At 45.8% G+C, this 19,981-nt stretch overlaps 2 protein-coding genes across 2 annotated transcripts; both read right to left on the bottom strand.

Annotated features, from left to right (window-relative positions):
• Window positions 1-339: 339 nt before the first annotated feature.
• LOC123439110 lies at window positions 340-1,797 on the bottom strand. Its single transcript, XM_045115859.1, has 3 exons — window positions 952-1,797; window positions 747-872; window positions 340-639 (listed from the first exon to the last, which is right to left on the bottom strand). The coding sequence occupies exons 1-3, from the start codon at window positions 1,284-1,286 to the stop codon at window positions 546-548; spliced, it is 555 nt and encodes a 184-aa protein (XP_044971794.1). The 5' UTR covers window positions 1,287-1,797; the 3' UTR covers window positions 340-545.
• A 5,463-nt stretch (window positions 1,798-7,260) lies between these two features.
• LOC123442363 (protein decapping 5-like) lies at window positions 7,261-13,162 on the bottom strand. Its single transcript, XM_045118379.1, has 8 exons — window positions 12,896-13,162; window positions 12,157-12,257; window positions 11,450-11,527; window positions 10,449-11,369; window positions 9,558-9,623; window positions 8,389-8,583; window positions 8,202-8,312; window positions 7,261-8,129 (listed from the first exon to the last, which is right to left on the bottom strand). The coding sequence occupies exons 1-8, from the start codon at window positions 13,086-13,088 to the stop codon at window positions 7,812-7,814; spliced, it is 1,983 nt and encodes a 660-aa protein (XP_044974314.1). The 5' UTR covers window positions 13,089-13,162; the 3' UTR covers window positions 7,261-7,811.
• Between the last annotated feature and the right edge of the window lie 6,819 nt (window positions 13,163-19,981).

Here is a 19,981-nt window from a genome sequence, read left to right as displayed (position 1 = left end):
ACGAGGTTCATGAAAATATTCAGGAAAGAATGGAGCGTGTTCACGCAATGTCGGTTGCTCGGCGTTGCCGGAAACCCATTCTGATCCTGCCTGTCTAGACAAAAGATACACGCGACTGCCTGAAACGGGGACAGCATGGGCAGCAGTACCTGCAATCCATCACAGACCGCCAATTTCCCTTGCGCGGCTGGTAAAATGTAAGCGCGCGTTTCCATGTGATTCCTTGCGCGTTCATGGTGTATGTACGTACACATGAGAATTTCTTCTTCTTCTTTCACCGAATTAGCAGAGAGCTCTGCTTCTTCTTCTTTCAGAAAGAAAGGAATGGATGCCTGTTTATTTCAGGGCAGAGAAGATACCATGCCCAGCCGTGTTTCTGTTGATGTGTTGGCGTGTCTGTCAGTCGATTACTACATTCTTGTGATATCAAACCACTATGAAAGAAAGAAAGAAAGATGTTTCTGTCTGTCTGTATGTACAAGGCTAGCAAAGCAGAGTAGGGTTGGAGGGATGAACTCGCAGGTCCAGAGATGCTGCCGTCCATTTCATTTCCTCCTCTTTGATGATGACGATGATCGCCTCCAGATCACGCCCAGCGGCAGCGCGAAGATGGGGAACGGGATCTTGGGCGGCGGGAGGCTGCAAGATTCACGGAGCAGTTTCGATCAGTGAGAGAGAGCATGCAAGAACCTCCATTGGTGTCAGAAATTTTTGCGGTTTCTTCGCTCTGGACTAGTTTTACTTACTGCAGCCGTATGGTCTCCACCTGGGTGAGCTCCGCCTCCACGGCCCCGCGCCGCGCCGTCGCGTCCTGCCGGACGGCCAGCACCCGGCACCCCAGCCCTCTCACTCCGGCGTACGGGCTCGGCGACCTGACCGACAGTGGCAAGAACACGAGCTGAGACTTGAGAGCTGAGAGCTGAGACGACGACGGTAAATCCATGTGCTTACCCGTAGAGGAAGCTCTTGTCGTGGAGGCCGACGACGAGCGTGGACGCCCGGAGCTGGCCGACGGCGGCCGCCACCGTGTCCCCGAGCTCCCCCTCCCGCACCACGATCTCCACCATGGCCTCGGCGACGCCGTCGCAGAGGTCCCTGAAGGCGAGCGCGAGCTGGAAGCCCCGCAGCCGGAGGCGCCGGCGCCGGCGCCTGGACCGGGCCGGCGCGCACACGTGCAGCAGCGCGATGGAGTCCCCGGCCCGGATGAAGTTGCGCACCGCCCACTCCAGCGCCGCGCGCGACGCCGGCGCGTCCTCCACCACCACCACCACCCTCTGCCTCTCCATCCCGCGCTTATGGTTGATTAATTACCCCGACACAACAACAACAACAAGAACAACAAGAAGAAGAAGAGGCCTCAGCAGGAGACCATCCATCTGTCCATGGCGCTGCCGGCCGGCATGCGATCGGGGAGGAAGACGGAAGGACTGGTGCGTAGCTCGGTGGTAGATAGCTAGGTAGGCTCGAGCCAGCTAGAGTTGAAGAATGGAGAAGGTGTGGTTGGGAGCAGAGAGAAGGAGGGAGGGACCCTTGGCCTGGCCTAGCTTAGCCAAGCTTCTTGCCTTGCTACCATTATTAAGATGCTGCAAGCTCCTAATTAACCGCATGCTACCTAAATGCATGATGCATTGCAAGGGTTTATTGAATGGTCTCTCTCGCTCTCGGCTTAGCTTTGATCCATCGTGTTGCCATGCATCATCACGTGTGCGCGCATTGGACGTTAGTAGGAAGATAACATGTTGGTTTGGTTTGGTCATAACAATGGTAGATTCCCGGCCGGAGCTAAAATTCAGAGACGTGGAGCCATCCAAAACGACAATCTCTTTTAAATTTGTAGAGGCATATGCGGTGTAGCATACCATATGACGTAGGCAGGGAGGTTTGCTCATGTTTTGTCCGAGGCTGGTTTTCTTTTGAATCTCGGTTCCAGCCTACCGAAATTACTGAATTCCAATGGTGGTTTTGGTTTGCATCTCGGCGGAAGGATCCAAACGGTTCGCTTGAATTCAAAAAAAAAATGTTTGAAAAAGAAGAAATCTCCTGCACAACTGAAATGACTTGCATAGTATATACTCCCCTCTGTCTCAAAACGTGGTGAGGACATTTTCCGACCCTAACGCCTACGACATTCATTCTGAGACAGAGCCAATATGTATGGTATGACCGAAAAGGTAAATATTCTAGGTGTTTATTGCCTGGAGTTATTGAGATTCAGCCACAAGAGTGGACAAGCATGTACTTATGAATAGAAAGAAATAGTTGGTTAAGAAAATTAGATAGGCCAATTTATGATGACCTTTGAACCGGTGTAGTATTTCCGTTCTAGTAATGAAAAGGGGGAGTTAACTAGCCCGGTTTCAGAAGAAAAAATCCATCGCAACATAAGTTATCATTTACGATGTTGCGATCTAATTAATTACTCACGCGATGTCACCTTAACCGTCGCCGGGCAGTTGAGAGAGAAAGAGACACGGGTTTTAGCTTGGTGATTTGTGTATGTGGATGTGGACGTGGATGGCCACGCGTTTGAGGTTGAGGGAGTGGTTTAGGGCGTCACTTTAGGAGGGGATCTTCAATTGGTTTGATATATCTCCTCCTCGACATGGACAGCGCAATGCGGCTTGTTTTGAGCTAGCTAGGCAGATAGTGTAGCAGTTGGTTCATTAGTTGGATGGGATTAGATTAGGAAATGACAGCTCCGGTGGGTTATGGTGTCACGCTACCCGTATGTGTACGCTGGCACTTGCGCCTGTAAAGATAAAAATATTATCTTTAGAATGTAAAGTAAATAACTAAATAATTATAGTTGAAGATTACAGAAGGGATAGTAGTGATCTGAATGTTCTTATATTTCTTTACAGACCAGAGAAGGATTCTCTCCTGTTGGATGTTGGTTTGGGTCCAGGTGGTGGCTGACTTGGTTGAGCTAGCAACTACACCCTCCATTACTAAATATATATTTTTTTTAAATATTTTACTAAAAAAAACTACAAACGGATGTATATAGTCTATTTTAGACTGTAGATTCATTCATTTTGCTTCGTATGTAGTCACATACTCAAATTTTTAAAAAGATTTATATTTAAAAAAAAAAGGAAGTATAACCAGATCAAGCGACTATTGAGCGGTTGTTTAGTCCAAGTACAAGTGATCAATTGCATGAGCTGGCCACTGCACGGGTGATGGTTTTGGGTTGCTCGTGTTGTCCTCTTCCCTTTGTCACATGTTGCGCGTGATTAGGTTACAGATTGATTGATTAATGACGATTACGACTGGATGCGTGGCGTGGGGACGCCGTCCGTGTCCCATGTCATGTCGATGCATTGCGGTTGCAGCAGTGTGAGTGACCCCGTGTCGATGCGTGGACCAAGCTTGGGGTGGTGGGTGTCAAAAATCCTTGGTGCCCTTTTACATGATTTATTTACTTACTATAGACCCCGTTGCTGCCCTGGAAAAAAAGGTTATTAGTTTCGAATCAACCTGTGGTTCGATGGTTAGAGCAACTTTAACCGATCGATTCATTTCATTCGTCTGTGTTTGTTTGGGTCGTCATGGACACAAAACATTGCCTAACGCGTCAAGTCAAACGGACGCGCGTTCGGAATTGTTCTTGATGGAATGGGGTTACCCGGGCAACTAGAGTTGGGTTGTAGACTTGATGAAAACTCGAGCCAAGCGACTGGCTCTGTTTGGATACTCAACTCAGTTAAAGGTTAGAGCTAGATTCTAATCCTGAATTAACCAAAAACTAACTCTAACCAAAGAGATGTTTGTATAACATGGTTAGAATGTCAATAAATATACTTTTTTCAATCATTTGGCTCCTTTAACCAGGATTTGGTGTAGTGAAGGTAGAAGAAAAATTGACTTTTTATTTGGACCAAACCTAACTCTAATCTAAATAAGCACCTCTCGGATGGGTTAGTTCTTTTGAGTGGACTAGATGCATCTAAACAACTTTAACCCTCTTGTTTTGATGTTTTGGGGTTAATTCGGTTCAATCTAATCAACCCTAACTCATGTATCCAAACATGACGTATGTTGGTGTGGATGTGGAGCTGGATTGATCCAGCCAGCCAGCAAGAGTTTGGCTGGCCGTCTGATACAGTGATACGGTAGGAGATCTTGCTTGCTTGCTTGCTTGCTTGCTGTCCAGTGCAGTCCCCAAAGCCAAGGAATAATTCACACACCAAGACGCCAACGCTCGCCGCGTGAGCTAGCTCTAGGAGTATCCTTTGCTTTCTCATGGCAGCAGTGTCTGGTGCTGCACGTGTGCTTCTCCTTGCCTTTCTGCCGACCTGACCGACCAACCCTCCCTCCCTACCTACCTTTACAAGAGAAGAAACAGCAGCAGCTACATTCTAGGCCAAGGCCAGCCACGCGATACGGAAAACGGATGCAGATGACTCATGCATATACATACAAAAAGCATGTACGATACCATCGCCTACCACTAATACACCCAACAAACAATCAAAGCGCTGGCCCAACCTACTGCTCCCTCCGTCCTATAATTCTTGTCTTAGCTTTGTTTAGAAATGAATGTATCTAAATACTAAAACTTGACTAGATACATTCATATCTAAATAAATCTAAGAAAAGAATTTTAAAACAGAGGGAGTGCTATATATATCGTGTCGCAATCATTTATCCAAGATCGACACACAAAAGGAAAGGATTGACACTATGATACCAACATAAGGAACCTAAAACTGAAACCAAAACTTTTCATCAGCTATAACAACGTTCTGGTTTACATCATATATACTATATACTAAAGCCGCAGCGATCCTCTTTTTCTGGTTTTTCTGACTCTTTTTACCATTTACTGTTCATTTTTACGGCGATGTCAACATCGATGAACAGTAAACTAATGTAAACAGTAACCCAACTGTGATTAATTCATGCAAACAGTAACTCATTTTTTTTGGCATCCACTGTCTACTTACGTGTAATCGCATTGTAAACAATACCCTTGTGAACAGTGTTTAAAAAGAAAAAGGAGATTTCTTACTTACAGAAAACATGATAATTATTAGTATTTATGAATCATACCATGTATTATTCTTATAAAATATATTATTTATGAACAATATTCATAAAAGTGGTTTTTTTACGTACTGTATATCGTCATAGGTATTTATATTTCTAAAAAAAGTTCTTTATGTATATTTTATTACTCTCTTATACGTACAAGTACTCCGATATTATTATTATTTTTGCTTAGTAAATTGTCTATGGGTTTCCTTTAATACAATTATACCATGCTATCTTTTAAACTTATATATAGATAATTCCTAAAGTGAAACACACAAATCTAATGGAATAGTTAAATATGTAGAGGAAAAAATAAACTAAATAAATACCAATCTAATGGAATATTTAAATACGTAGAGAAAAAATATACATATTATCTCATAATGAATTTTACCTAATGGCATTGCTCTTTGATAATAAATTGATCGTCTTTTCACTCCAATATTACCACGAAGCCGAAATCCGAGAAAAGATCGCATCTTACGTGTCAACCTTCTTTTGTTGTTTAAAATGGTATTGCTCAATTATTTTTCACTATATTTATTCTTATGAATTGTTGCCTCAAGATTTATTTTTCTCTAACGGTTTGAGTGATATCTCATTTTAAAAGAACAGTAAAACTAACAAATTGGAACAGATAACCCGAATAAACCAAACCATTATTTCCAAAACAGACACTTCCTATGCAACAGTGCTTCATATGACCAGTGTTTCCATGCCCACTGAATAAACTAAAATATACCCACATCCATAAAAAAAACTTTATACATATACTGTAAACCGGAATAATACCAACACATTGCATCCGCGTAAGCAATAATCCGAGGAAAATACAAAAGGGAAAACCTGAGTTTTTCTACGATTAACGATTATTTTCTTTATTTTTATTTTTTTGTATTACCCACTGTTGCATTATGATCTATTAAAGCTCTACGGTCACTATGATCATTGCCAACTTCACCATCCTTGGATCACCATGTACGATAAGAGAAATTTCACTCTATCAACATTACTCAAACATACAAAAAAGAACACCTTTGATGCATTTCACTCTATCAACATTACTCAAACATACAAAAAAGAACACCTTTGATGCATTTCACTCTATCAACATTACTCAAACATACAAAAAAGAACACCTTTGATGCTACTGATTCTAGCGTTGTTCGCCTGCTAAAGAGGTCATGCATGAATGCTACTGATTCTAGCGTTGTTCGCCTGCTAAAACTCCCAGATGAATATTATGAAGATATGACAGACCAAATATAAATATAATACACAGAGGTCATGCATGAAGAAGTCCCTGCACTAAGATAAGAAATAATAAAATTTAAAAATAATATAACATTGAATCACTTCTCTTATTGAATATCGCCACGTCTCACATGTTAAAGAAATTCCGCAAGGACAAAAAAGGCGAAACACTACAGATTTCAATTTGTTGCGTTGTATTCAGAATGATTTGTTTTGTACCTTGCCTGTACTATTTAACTCTTTGCGATCAATAAATCACGATTTAATCAAAACTTGGTCGCATGATCCTTAAAACGCTTCCATTCTATTAAGAACATGAAATGGACACCATCGGCAATGGTCTTTGTTGCTCTATACAAAAAAGAAGTCAAGCATCTCTACATGTACAAACAAAAGGACAACTACGACGGATGTAAACGTGTTATAATTAACTTTATTACACCAGTGAATCGTGCCAAAACAAAACTACACCTCTTTCCGTCCTATAAAACCCCCAAAAAATCTCAACCAGCTAAACATGAAAAAGATTACATGCATGCAATAAAAATAAAATTGAAGCACTTATTCAAAATATAAATGAGACTTTCGATCTTCGCCACTAGTACCTATATACTACTCCATCCTTCCGTCCCGAATTAGCCGTCCGCTCAAATGCCCGTGCGTGTGCGTGTGTCGTCAACATACTGACTGACGGGTGCTAAACTTCTCAATTCAAACTCTTGGACAAGTGGAAAACAGGTGGTAAAACCTAATCAAGAATGTAAGCTAATCATACTGATTGGACACAACAAACAATTAAAGCACTGGACCAAACTTGTCATCGTCGCGGCCACCATATCCCCACCCAACCAACCAGACACAGCACAAACAAACACACACATTGTATTTATTTCACACAGCAGCGGCACCAGGTGTCCTTTTCAATCCAACCAATAGGGGACAGAAAGGATACCAACGAGACAACACACAAGAAGAAACCCCGAAACTAAATTAAAAACTTGTCATGGCCTCTAGCTTCTGTTTACAATGTACTTGTTCAGAATTCTGGTACAAAACATGCAGTACAATACACCTACTAGATTGTACTTTTTGTAAAACAAAACCAGACAGACACAATGAGTGATGATGAGGTAAAAGCCCAACACTGCAGACACCAGGTATGAGATCGGCCTATACAACTACATCTCAGACTCGCGCTACACACACGCGCGCGCTTAAGAGGCGCAGCGGGTTGGTTGCTCATCATCTACCGCCAACTCTTCCTCCTTACACAGCACAAGCACAGTACTGAGGGCCTATAAAAAGTAAACCCACACGATCATCATCAAGATACACAAGCCTACACGGCAGCAGCCACCCCTGCCCTGCTGGGTGGGTAGGGTAGGGTCGGACCAAGGGACAACAAGCCAAGTCGCGCTTATTTGCAGCAGAACGGGAGCAAGTGAGATGAGCTGTAGTAGTAGTAAGTAAGTAAAGGGCTACAACACCAGTGTGATATGACGATGGCCGGGGCAGTGTCATCAGCCTCTTCCATATGAACCGCTGCCGCCACGCTGAGGATACGAGTCTTCCTGCCCGCCACCCCTCCCATAGCCTCCTCTGCCGCCACCGCCACCGTAGTAGTTATCCTGTCCACCACCACCACCACCACCACGTCCCATGTTTCCATAGCCTCCCCTCCCACCGCCGTAGTAGTTCTCCTGGCCGCCGCCCCTTCCAATGTTTCCATAGTCTCCTCTCCCACCGTAGTACGACCCACGGGAACGCCCACCACCCCCGCGGTAGCCACGTCCACCGCCACGGTAGGGCTGGCGATGCCTTGGGAAATCACCAAAAGTCTGCACAAAGATAACCATCAGAGACAGATAAATAGTGTGTCAATAAAGAAAGAATATGGCCAATCAATGTACCTCTGTGTCCATTTTCCTCAGTTCTGAAAACCTTGGCCTTCCGTTTTGCCCTCCGCGTCCAAATGTTCCACCAGAAAGGGAATCGAAAAAATCATCCTTGACATAGACAGGCTGGATACAGGATGAATGACAGGTTGATATTTTGCCCCAATAAACACAAAACGTATAACATAAGAAACTATCAAACCTTGACATCTAACTCTGGATTATCTGTTTCCTCATACTCTAGGTCTTCATCAAATACATCATCTCCTTGGTCGCCATCTTTATCCCTAGACTGAGATTTCTTACCAAGATGGCCCCATACTTCATCTTTGTTAAACTTCTCATTCATGGCCATAAAATCAAACTCTTCAGTAAATTTTGTTGACGCTTGCGACAACTGCACGACAAGAAAAGAGAAAGCATGAGTACCGCGGTCCTTACAAGCCAAACATTCTTTAATAATTCTATACAAGAACATGTAAGCATGATACAAGAAGGTCGACCTCTTCACAATAAATAACAGGGATAATGTCTACATGTATTTAGGCCTAAATATAGTGAAGGGCTTCGAGTTTCAGCTATTTGAGTTACAAGCTCCTCTTCTCCAGGGAAAACCTCACTGTCACAGACATAAATTAGAGGAGTGTGGCCACCCACCAAAAGATCAAGACCAACTACTGATCAATCTCATGCAGGAGATAACACTCTGCAAACGAGAACTAAACAGACTATGCTACGCAAACACACCGCACCCCCTCTTATATGTACCCTATATCCTACATGTCACTTCTTTTTCGTGTATGTACTATTTCAGAACATGTGAATCCCTAACTTTATACTAACAAAATGAATTGAAGCTAAAAGGTAACAGAAAAATATGTACAGTATTACTGATAAACAAATTTTATTGAGATATAGAAGTGCATGCATGCATCACAACTACTCCCTCCGTTCCTAAATATAGGTCTTTTTAGGGAAATCACTAAGGGACTACATACGGAGCAAAATAAATGAACTATACTCTAAAGTATGTCTATATACATTCATATGTAGTCCGCAAGTGAAATCTCTTAAAAAACTTATATTTAGGAACGGAGGGAGTAATACAAGTATTCTCTCAAATGTGAGAATGTAAAATGGTAATGTACTAATAATCTACTTTTGACATAGATAAAATGAAGGCACCCAAGATAATTTGAATACCAAGTCTGTTTTAAAAAAATATGAGCGATCCAACTGAAATAAGAAATCCACAACAAAGGAAAATTGCAGACACCAGCAGAGGTACAGATGACAACAGCACGATTAATATAGCATTCAATATAGACAACGCTGACAAAAAAAAGATATACTGGAGCGCATGTAGCATACCGCACTGCCTCTACCCCTTCCACGGCCCCTATAGTTGTGGTGGCCCTGTGAACCAGCTCCATTGTACTGAAAATAAAGTAAGGGCAACATAATAAGAACAGGCATAATAATGAGCACAGAAAGATAAGACAGGATGCTATGAGATTTCAGAAAGTTGTTATGAGGACATATGCCTAGTAGGTTTAACGATGTTCATTTCAAAAGCAAGTTTAGTGTAAGGTGTAAAGCAAAAGCAAGAATCCCTTCTTTTGCATTAAGAAACAAGATGATTTGAGGTGTACATGACAAGTTGACGACATCTAAACTAGATGTAATATTTTGCTTTACTGGTCAGGTCGATAAGAAACTGAGAAATATTTCAACTTGAGCTAATGAAGTGTGTTTCAAGGAGGTTAACTAGACGCTAAACTGGTCAAGAAGGCAATAAGCAGCCAAATTCAAAAACCTGATTCCACATTTGATCGTTTTAACTGTATGGTAGTAAACAAGTTGCGAAGGATCCAGTATTATCCTCTAACAAGTTTTCAGGTTTCTCACTACCTTCAAAGCTTCAAGTGGTTAATGATGTTCTGAGTTGGATAAAAACACCTACAAAATACTATCTATCAATAGTTGCTGCTTAAACATGCCAGCCACATGAAGCCAGACAATGATGGTGGGTTTCAAGCGACAACCAATTCACTTTGGCAAAATCAAGCAAGTTTCTCATGATAAGCCCACCAGGCGCTGATTATATACTACTCCCTCCATCCCATCAATTAAGAGTGTTTTCGACACTACACTAGTGTCGAAAATGCTCTGATATTATGGGACAGAGGGAGTAGATAACTCTTAAGAAAGAAAATCATGTATCTAAATGCATGCAAATAAAATACAGAAATGGTGGTATACCCTTTGTGGTGTCTGTTTTGGCAATGGCAATATAGGCTCATTATTCTCTGGCAGAGCGCGTGTCGGAGGATCAGGTAGCAGTGGTTCTGCAACCCTTGTTTTGGGGTCAGCAGGCTTGGTGATGTTGTTGCTCATTTGTAAAGGTGTTTGCATGGACTGAGATGATGAAAGCATGGATGGAGCATTCTGCAATAGCTGGCCAGATGATGCCAACAAAGGTGCCGGTATCTCCAATCCAGCAAGACTAGATGAAGCACTAGTCGAAGAAATTGCCTGGGGTGCTGTTTGGTACAACAGTGTTGAGCCTGAATTTACAGCAGGAGTCTTACTGCTAACAAGAGAATTTAAGTTCTGCGATGCTGTTGCACTAGTTTCAGTCATGGAAATTGGCTGACTGGCTACTGGAAGAGAGGCACCATGAGACGGCACCGGAGGAGTAAACAGAGGTACCATGTTTGGCAGCAGAGGCTTTGATGTTTCTGGACCTAATAAGCTAGCAGAAGGTGCCGTTGTAGCAGGCGTGGCACTTGAGGAAGGACCTTGACCAGTAACAGATGGTTGCAACAAGGGGGGCCCAGATGGTAAAGATGGATTCAGTCCTGGATATTGGAAAGTCTGTGGAGCTGATAATCCGGGCGTGGGCTGAAGCATAGTAGGTTGCTGCAGATGAGATGGAAGGCCACCTGGAGGCGTATAGTATCCCTGCCAATACATTGGCGGGACTGAAAGAGCAGAAGCATTTCCAGCGGGAGGTTGACCAGAAGAACCCCATGGATTATTCCCTGGCTGATATAGAGGAATGTTACTCGGGAAATTTGGCCTCTGAAACCCATATTGGGCTGGCTGGGAGCTGAGGTCCGGCAAAGCTGCACCACCAGCAGACTGCAAACTTGAGGTCGTCGATGATGGAGGATAATGTGACTGCAGAACAAAATTGAATCAGTCAAGTGGCCCTTAAGGTACAAGACTACAAGTTCCATGTATTTGCATCATATCAGTACCTGGATTATGGCAGGATCATTGTGCAGGGGAGCCGGTTGTGGTTGTGGTGGCGGCGGCGACGACTTAACTTGCAAATCCTGCAGAAGCAAAGTCAATCGTCTGCCATCCATGAGATATTATGACAGTAACACAACACTCGAATAGATAGATAATAGCAGATACCATAAATGGCATGTTTGAAGTAAAAACACCACAGGTGTGTACTAAGAACATGCCATAGATACTACATTAATACATTACCAGGGTAAAATCTTCTCACTGTCTAACTAAATATTAATACATTGCCAAGATAAAACCTTCCCACTATCTAGCCATCATGATATCATTTACGGAATACTTTTCTGACTAGCTCAGATCTCAAATATATCTTAGTTGGGCCATATCCAAAATTAGAAACATAACATGGTTTTACAAATTTGTGTTGGGATTTTGGCAATTTAAACAAAAGGCATGCCCAATATGTGAAGTACAACATAACCAATCATGTTACGGATTTGACTTCCTGTGTAACGACGAGGCTATTTCACACATGGCTGCCAGCCCGACGCTGTCTAGCAGACAAACAAGCTAAAAGTAAAATCCTACCAATCTGTATACAGACCGACTCAGCGACAGGAAGTTAGCTGCAACATGACATGATTACTCGGAGCATGCAACAACAAAACTAGAGAAGACAAAAAAGGGCACTATCCACGGTGCCACGTACCTTGATATCGCTTCCGCGGAAGAGGATGTACTCGTAGACTTTGTCGCTAGCGGGGATCTGTATCCCGTCCTTCTTGCGCCCTTCGGTTCCAAACGACCGCACTAGAAAAAACGACAATTGGAACAGATGTTAATCCGGCAGCGCCATACAAAATGTGGGCACGCCACGGCGCGAGAAGCGGCAGGCCAGCTGCCAACCATCGCAGACGTGCCGCTTCATAATTACAGCATACCATGTAGGAGGATGTGCGAGCGGTTCGCTTGGTAAATCCTAGCATAAAAGGCAAGAAGAAGAAAAGAAGTAGAGCCATACTCGACACACCATTCACCCCATCGTGTAACCGCAGGAATTGTTGGTTTCAGACCTACGACTTGCCGCAACAGGGGATACGGAATCGAGCATGTGGGCGCGTGACGGAGCAAAAAGCGACAAGCCAGCTGCTAAAGGGCGGGCATGCCAGTTGAGATGCGGCGGGTGCTTGGTAAATCCTAGCAGAAACTAGAGCCGTACTGGACACACTATTCACTCCATCTCGTAACCGCCCGAATTGTTGGTTTGAGACCCACGACTTGCCGCCGCAGCAGGGGATGCCAAATCCAGGGCTAGGACGAGCGCCAGATCGGGCGCGGCGGCGGGGGGGACCGAATCTAGGGCTGGGACGAGCGCATCTGGGGGATGGGGAGCGGCGTAAAGGCAGTGCGGGGGGGGAGGGGAAGGGGAGGAGGGGGCTGGTTCTCACCATTGCGGAGGCCGATGCTGGACTCCTCGGTGTTGATGTTGTAGAGGACGCCCTCGTACCTGATCTCGCTCTTGGAGGTGAGGCTGATGAGGCTCCCGAGGTACGTCTCCGGGGACGCCGCCCCGGCCGGCGCCTGGCGCGCGGGGGCGGAGGAGGAGGAGGACGGCGGTGGTGGAGGCGCTTCCGCCGCCATGGATGGCAGCTAGGGTTAGGGTGCACGAGCGAGGGGAGGGAGGGAGAGAGAGAGTGAAATGGAAACCCTAAGCGGGCGATCCGATTTGGCTCGGGACGGATGGCGTTTCCGTTTATGGGCTCGGGCTCCCGATGGGTTGCGGGCCCACATTCAGCAATTTCTTACGCTTCATGGGATTTGGAGGGTCTAGTGACTTTTTTCTTTTTTAAGCATTTTGGCTTCTAGGTAGGATAGGAACCAATCCTTCACGTTTCAAAGGCAGAGAAACATTAGCCGAGGCTCAATGCGAAAAATGTATCGTATGACACCCTTTTCCTATAGGTATAACGAAATGAATATGGTGGGGTTTGTTGCGTTCATTTCAAAAGCATGTAGAAGGGAAGGCTTTCTAATGGAATCCCTAGAGATACTAAGGGCTGTTTGGTACTGCTCTACTCTAGAAAATTCAGCTCCGCTCTAGAAAACATAAGTCAAACGGGGTAGCTTTACGATATACAGCTTCATAAAAAAACTAGAATCTGGGGTCCAATTTCCTGTTTTTTATGAAGCTCTCTAGGAGGTGCTCCATAAAATTGTAGAAGCTGGAGTTGGAGCGAAATTACCCACCACTACCACCCGTAAGTGGATACCCCTTCGTTAGGGGCTCACCAGAGGAGCTCTCTAGGGGGTCGAGGCGGAGCTCACCAGAGGAGCTCAAGGCGGCTCATTGATAGGTTAGGAGTAGCAGTGGCGTCGATCGACGCGGTGTAGCTTCGGTGGCCGCGAACAGGGACAACGGTTTGTAGCGACGGCTCGAGGGCTTCCGGCTTGATTTGGTCCCCCAAACGAACGAAGCCGGCTACAGCGGACATCCCGCATGTGTTCCCGCACGCCGGAGAGGCCGATGGACGCGTCAATGACGACGAGGCAGCGACGATTACACGATCCTTGACCTCGAAATCAAGCCAGGGAAGAGGGGCAAGATGGGGATCGAGTGGGGCGAGGGGGAATGGACGAGGGCAAGCTAGGGTTCTTGTTAAACGCGTTTCTAGTGAAGGGGGCACAAATGACCGCCACGCACGCCAAGGCGCGACCATGGACGTGGATGGTTGCCACGCCTTTGTTCAGTGAACAGAGGTAGGAGGAGGGTGTGACAGCCCGAGACCGACGCCCCACAAGATTCCCCTTTAATCCGTTTTCGTCGTGTGACTTATTTTATTTGTCGCATCATGCGCATCATCCGCATTGCATCGGCACTCCGTTGCCGCCAGTTTTCAAAACCTCCATCTGTTGTTAGTTGCCGGTTCTCTCCGTTCTCGCCGTTGCCCATGTAGAGCCCGACCACACACGCACGCGCCCGCGGCATCGTCAAACTCTGTTTTTAAAAGTGTGTATAAAACTTTCTCTGATTGGGTTGAAACTTGACGTGCTGTCTTATTTAGTTGTAGGTAGGCAGCCTGCCAATTTTCGTCGCAATCGGGGTCCGTCTGGTACCCGAACGGTCGACCATTGCGGCACCGTATTTGGTCTGTCGTCGGACGTTTTTCGGTATTTTAAATCGCGTTGTCAGGTGCCCGTTTTCCCTCTCGTCTCTGGCTAGCCACTCTACACAACCCCTTAGCCGTCCCCGCGTTCGAGATCGTTCGATTCCGATCGTACGGTTGAAACCGGGGCAAAAAACTACTAAACATAGCCCCCCTTCTCTATTTAAACAGCCCCCACCTTCCTAATCTAGCCCCTCTCTCTCTCTCCTCCTCGAAAACCACGCCGCCCCTCAAACCCTAGCCTCCTCTCTCCTCCCCACCGCAGCCTCCTCCCTCAGCCGCCGGGGCCCGCCCGAGCCCGCAGCCGGCCCGCTCGAGCCCAGAACGCGCCGCCCCAGTCGGCTCCCTCCTCCTCCCACGCATGCCATGCCAGCCGCCGCCATCTGCTCCAGGCCGCCGCCTCGCTGCCCCCCTCGCCCCCCGCGCTGGTTCCCCGGCCGCCTCCTGCCGCAGCCCCTTGCCGCCGCTGTTGGAAATATGCCCTAGAGGCAATAATAAATTAGTTATTATTATATTTCTTTGCTCGTGATAATCATTTATTATCCATGCTATAATTGTATTGATTGGAAACACAAATACATGTGTGGATACATAGACAAAACACTGTCCCTAGTAAGCCTCTAGTTGACTAGCTCGTTGATCAAAGATGGTCAAGGATTCCTAACCATAGACAAGTGTTGTCATTTAATAACAGGATCACATCATTAGGAGAATCATGTGATGGACAAGACACAAAATATGAACGTAGCATATTGATCGTGTCGTTTTATTGCTATAGTTTTGTCACGCCCAAGATGCGACCCTATCCTCAATTTGGCACGAGGGCCTCGTCAGGGATAGAAGCGCATCTCGTCGTGTCGCAAGAATGGATATCGTCACAAGTACATGTACTGAAAAGAAGAGATATATATAGAGTTGGCTTACACTCGCCACAAGCTACATCAGAGTCACATTAGTACATTACATAATCATCAAGAGTAAGAGCAGGGTCCGACTATGGACGAAAACAAACGAGAAAAATAAGAACGACGTCCATCCTTGCTATCCCAGGCTGTCGGCCTGGAACCCATCCTAGATCGATGAAGAAGAAGAAGAAGAAGCAACTCCAAATGTACAATCAACGCGCTCGCGTCAAGTAACCTTTACCTGTACCTGCAACTGGTGTTGTAGTAATCTGTGAGCCACAGGGGACTCAGCAATCTCATTTCCAAAGGTATCAAGACTAGCAAAGCTTAATGGATGAGGTATGGTTAAGTGGTGAGGTTGCAGCAGCGACTAAGCATATATTTAGTGGCTAATTTACGAGTACCAGGAATAAGAGGGGGAAGAACTATGGATAGCGGATGTGAACTACAGATGACCAAATGAATGATCCTGAACACCTACCTACGTCAGGCATAACCCCACCATGTCCTCAATCGGAGAAGGAACTCACGAAAGAGACAGTCACGGTTACGCACACAGTTGGCATATTTTAATTAAGTTAACTTCAAGTTATCTAGAACCAGTGTTAAACAAAGTATCCACGTTGCCACATAACCGCGGACACGGCTTTTCGAAAGATTTAACCCTGCAGGGGTGCTCCAACTAGTCCATCACAAATTACCACAAGCCGCATAGAAATCCTCAATCACGAAGCTCGCGATCTCGTCGGATTCCCTAGTGGAAAACCTCAACTCTGAGATTACCCAAAGCATCACCGGAATCCCGATGCACAAGATATCTCGTCAAAGGTAAAACTAATCCAGCAAGGCCGCCCGGCGTGTCGACGATCCCGATAGGAGCCGCGTATCTCGTTCTCAGGACACGACGGATGGAACTAGCTACGAGTGCCAAACCTTGAGTTTCCTCGCGGTGGCCCCGCAGGCAGACTGTTTGGGACCAACACCATTAGCACTGGCCCCCCTGTTTATGTAAAATTACTCCTCGGGTAGCGCTAACTCCCTATGCATTTCAGTATTATCAAATTATTATGTTGGGCAAATGTAAAACCAATGTTGGGCCTTGCCAGACCAGCTTTAATCTAAAACGAATTACCAAGGGGGTCCCCATAACAACCCCGATCGTGTTAGGAGCGCTCATTTATGGAACATAACACCGGTAGCCGAAAACTAAGGGGGCAAAGGTGGAACAAAACACCAGGCTAGAAAGGCCGAGCCTTCCACCTTTTACCAAGTATATAGGTGCATTAAATTAAATAGCATTTAATATGGTGATATGACAAGGAACCCATGTTATCACATGGAAGCAACTGCACCTGCAACTAGCAACGCTAACAACATGGTTAAGCAAGCGGTAACATAGTCAATCAGTGGTTTGCTAGGTCGAACAGGTTGAGGGTTATCATGGCATTGTTGAGAGGCTGGTATTTAACATGTGGTAGACAACGAGACATAATCGATAGAAGCGGTAAAACTAGCATGGCAATGATAGTAATGGTATCTGGGGAAATGATCATCTTGCCTGAGATCCCTCTTGGAAGAAGAATGCCTCCGTGAAGCAGACGAACCGACATAGTCGAACGAGTCCTCACATCCGGCACGCTTGCGGAACTCTATCGAGGCGGAGAGAACCGGAAACACAAATCATCACACGGAATTCACCACACGACGCACAACACAAATGATGCATGAGCAGCTGAAAACATGCAAGTCACGGCATGACAATTCACACAATCAAACACTACACATTAAGTGAAGTTCAATATGCAACGAGTTGCATATTGATGAAACTCCACGTTAATTATTTAGTTCTATCCCGATTAGATATACGACAAAATTAAATGTGGTTAGACATGCAAGAGGTGAAGCGGAAATTAAACTATCTATCTAGGCGTTTTAAATGAGGTCGGAAATGACATATAGCATCTCCGAGACGACCTCACATGTTAATTTACAATTCTGTCCAGATCTGAACTAATGCATTTAATTCGTTGTTAAACAGCAAAACAAATAGGTTCACGTGATTCTACGCGTCATTTCAAGCAAACTACACATAGAGAACATCCCAACGGAGCTACGGATCAAAAGTTACAAGCACCGCAAGATATGATGGCATGAATGCAGTATGTGTGCAACGACGGCTACGAGAACTTGAAATCATACAACCAGCAAGAGAAAATGAAACTACACGAGATTCTAAGCAACTTTCATGTAGGACACGATCAAATCGGAGCTACGGTTCAACAACTACGAGGAAAACAAGAAATGACTACAAGCTGCCAAAAATCAGCCACATAGCATTTTCTACACCCCACAACTACGGGCTACACAACTCCGATATGCTCAAGCAAGGCATGGCATGAAAGAGGGCAAGAAGCACTACTACAAACAACTAACAAAAACTAGCATGACATCATGGAACACTAGGGAAAGAAGTCACAAAAAGGCATCCCACTCACTATTCCAGACTTAGTGAAAAATTACACCTCATGAAAGTGCAGTTTTCGATCTGAAGCAATATTGACAACAGAAAAACCTATAGCTACAGGACTCCAAATGCCATGAAAGTTTACAGCATGCTAGAGAAACACAAGAGCTACAACTAACTCCATTGGACCAACCTCAAAAGAGCTACAGACCACAAGATGCAAGGAAGACAAGACAACAACAAAATATAACAGATTTCAGACTTAGAAATATTTCAGCACGTCTAAAACATCACCATTTCTAGCAACTTGAGGGCAATCAAAACACACATAAACATGCATTTCTATTGCAACCAAAAATACCAGGGACTAAACAAAACATCCAAGATCAATTCTCTAGTTGACAACTTGATCGTAGCACGCACGGAATAAATCCTACGAATTAAACAAAAGGGCAACTTAGCAAAATATCTTGCAAACTAACTTTCCATGGGATTTTTCTACCCCGGAAACATATAAAATATGTGGGGTTGCAACACCAAAATACACCACACATAAATGCGAGAAAATAACCTATACACGGGAAAATAAACTACCGCAATTCCCTACACGCAAAAATACAAATGTCTGCTCTAGAATACATGGAATAATGGTCCCTAAAACATGGACATTTAATCTACGGTATACGGGTAATCCGGACACGCACGGGAAATAACTACGGATCGGATCCTATTGAAACAACACGCAAAACGATGCATTAGGCACTTCAAACTACCTCAAATAATTATGCAAGTTGGATAATCGTATTCTCCGCGAAATTCTACGCCAAAACCATACACAATACATCGCGATCCGATACACGGTTAATTAACTACAGCCGTTTTAATATACGAATATCTACTGGAATTTATATAATTCCTAAAACAACCTAAAGCACTAATGGGCCGAATAGGAGGCACATATTAGCAAAGAAGCGCCCAGGGCGAGGAAATAGAGGTTCACCTTGTGGAGGCCGCGGGCCGGTGGTCGGTGGAGTTGGGCCGGGAGGCGAGGCCGGCCCACCTGGGACTGGGCCGTGGGGAGGCCGAGCTGGCCTGGGGCGCGAGGCCTAGGCGCGCTGGAAGGGGCGGTTGCCCTCCCGTCGTTCTCCTCGAACCAGGGGAACCGGCGGCGCTGGTGTTCGCTCTCCCATGGACGAGAGCAGGAGGCGGGCGCGAGGCTCGGACGCGGAGACGACCACCTGACGTGCAGCTGGCGGCGGTTGCCCCCGGGATCCGGCGTGGCGGCGCGGAGCGGCCAGCTCCTCCTGCTAGGGTTCGACGGGGGCCGAACTGGGGCTGCCGGCATTGTATGGGGACGGGGAGGCCGCGGAGAGGTTGGGGAACGGCGGATGCGGCTCTGGCCGACGATGTGCTCCGACGAGCCGCTGTGGGGGCCGGCTGCGGGGAGGAGGAACTCGGGCTCGGGCACATAGATCGATGAGGCAGCCATGGGAGGCTCGAACTGCACGGGGATGGCTCGGGAGAAGCTGTGGTCGCCCGAACATGTCCGATTTGACCACGGACATGTCCGGTAGGTGGGGTTTTTGGGCAAATCTGGCCCTTTGGATGGATATCCAATGGTCCAGATCTGACCTGAGATTGGATTTCGGGGAGAGAGGAGGTGGAGCTAGCAGGTGGGGTTTTTTCTAGGGGGGTGGCTGCAAAAATGACTAGGGGGAACCCTAGTGGAGTGAGAGGATTCTCACTAGGGGGTGCTACTTGTATAGGATTGGTCTCTGGAGGGGTGGACCTCGACCGTCCGATCGCGATCCGAAGACCACGAACGGAGGAAGTGGCTAGGTGGCACTGATGGGCTGTGTAGATGGGCTGAGTAGGGATGAGAGGGAAAACGGGCGGCGCGGCAACGAATTTTAAAACACCGACACACGTCCGACGGTAGACCGAATACGGTGCCGCTACGGTCGACCGTTCGGGTACCAGACGAACTTCGATCGCGACGAA

This window comes from Hordeum vulgare, chromosome 3H, assembly GCF_904849725.1.
Source record: "Hordeum vulgare subsp. vulgare chromosome 3H, MorexV3_pseudomolecules_assembly, whole genome shotgun sequence".
Lineage (NCBI taxonomy): Eukaryota > Viridiplantae > Streptophyta > Magnoliopsida > Poales > Poaceae > Hordeum > Hordeum vulgare.
The sequence above is the reverse complement of the archived record's forward strand: the minus strand, read 5'-3'. Positions and strand labels throughout refer to the sequence as shown.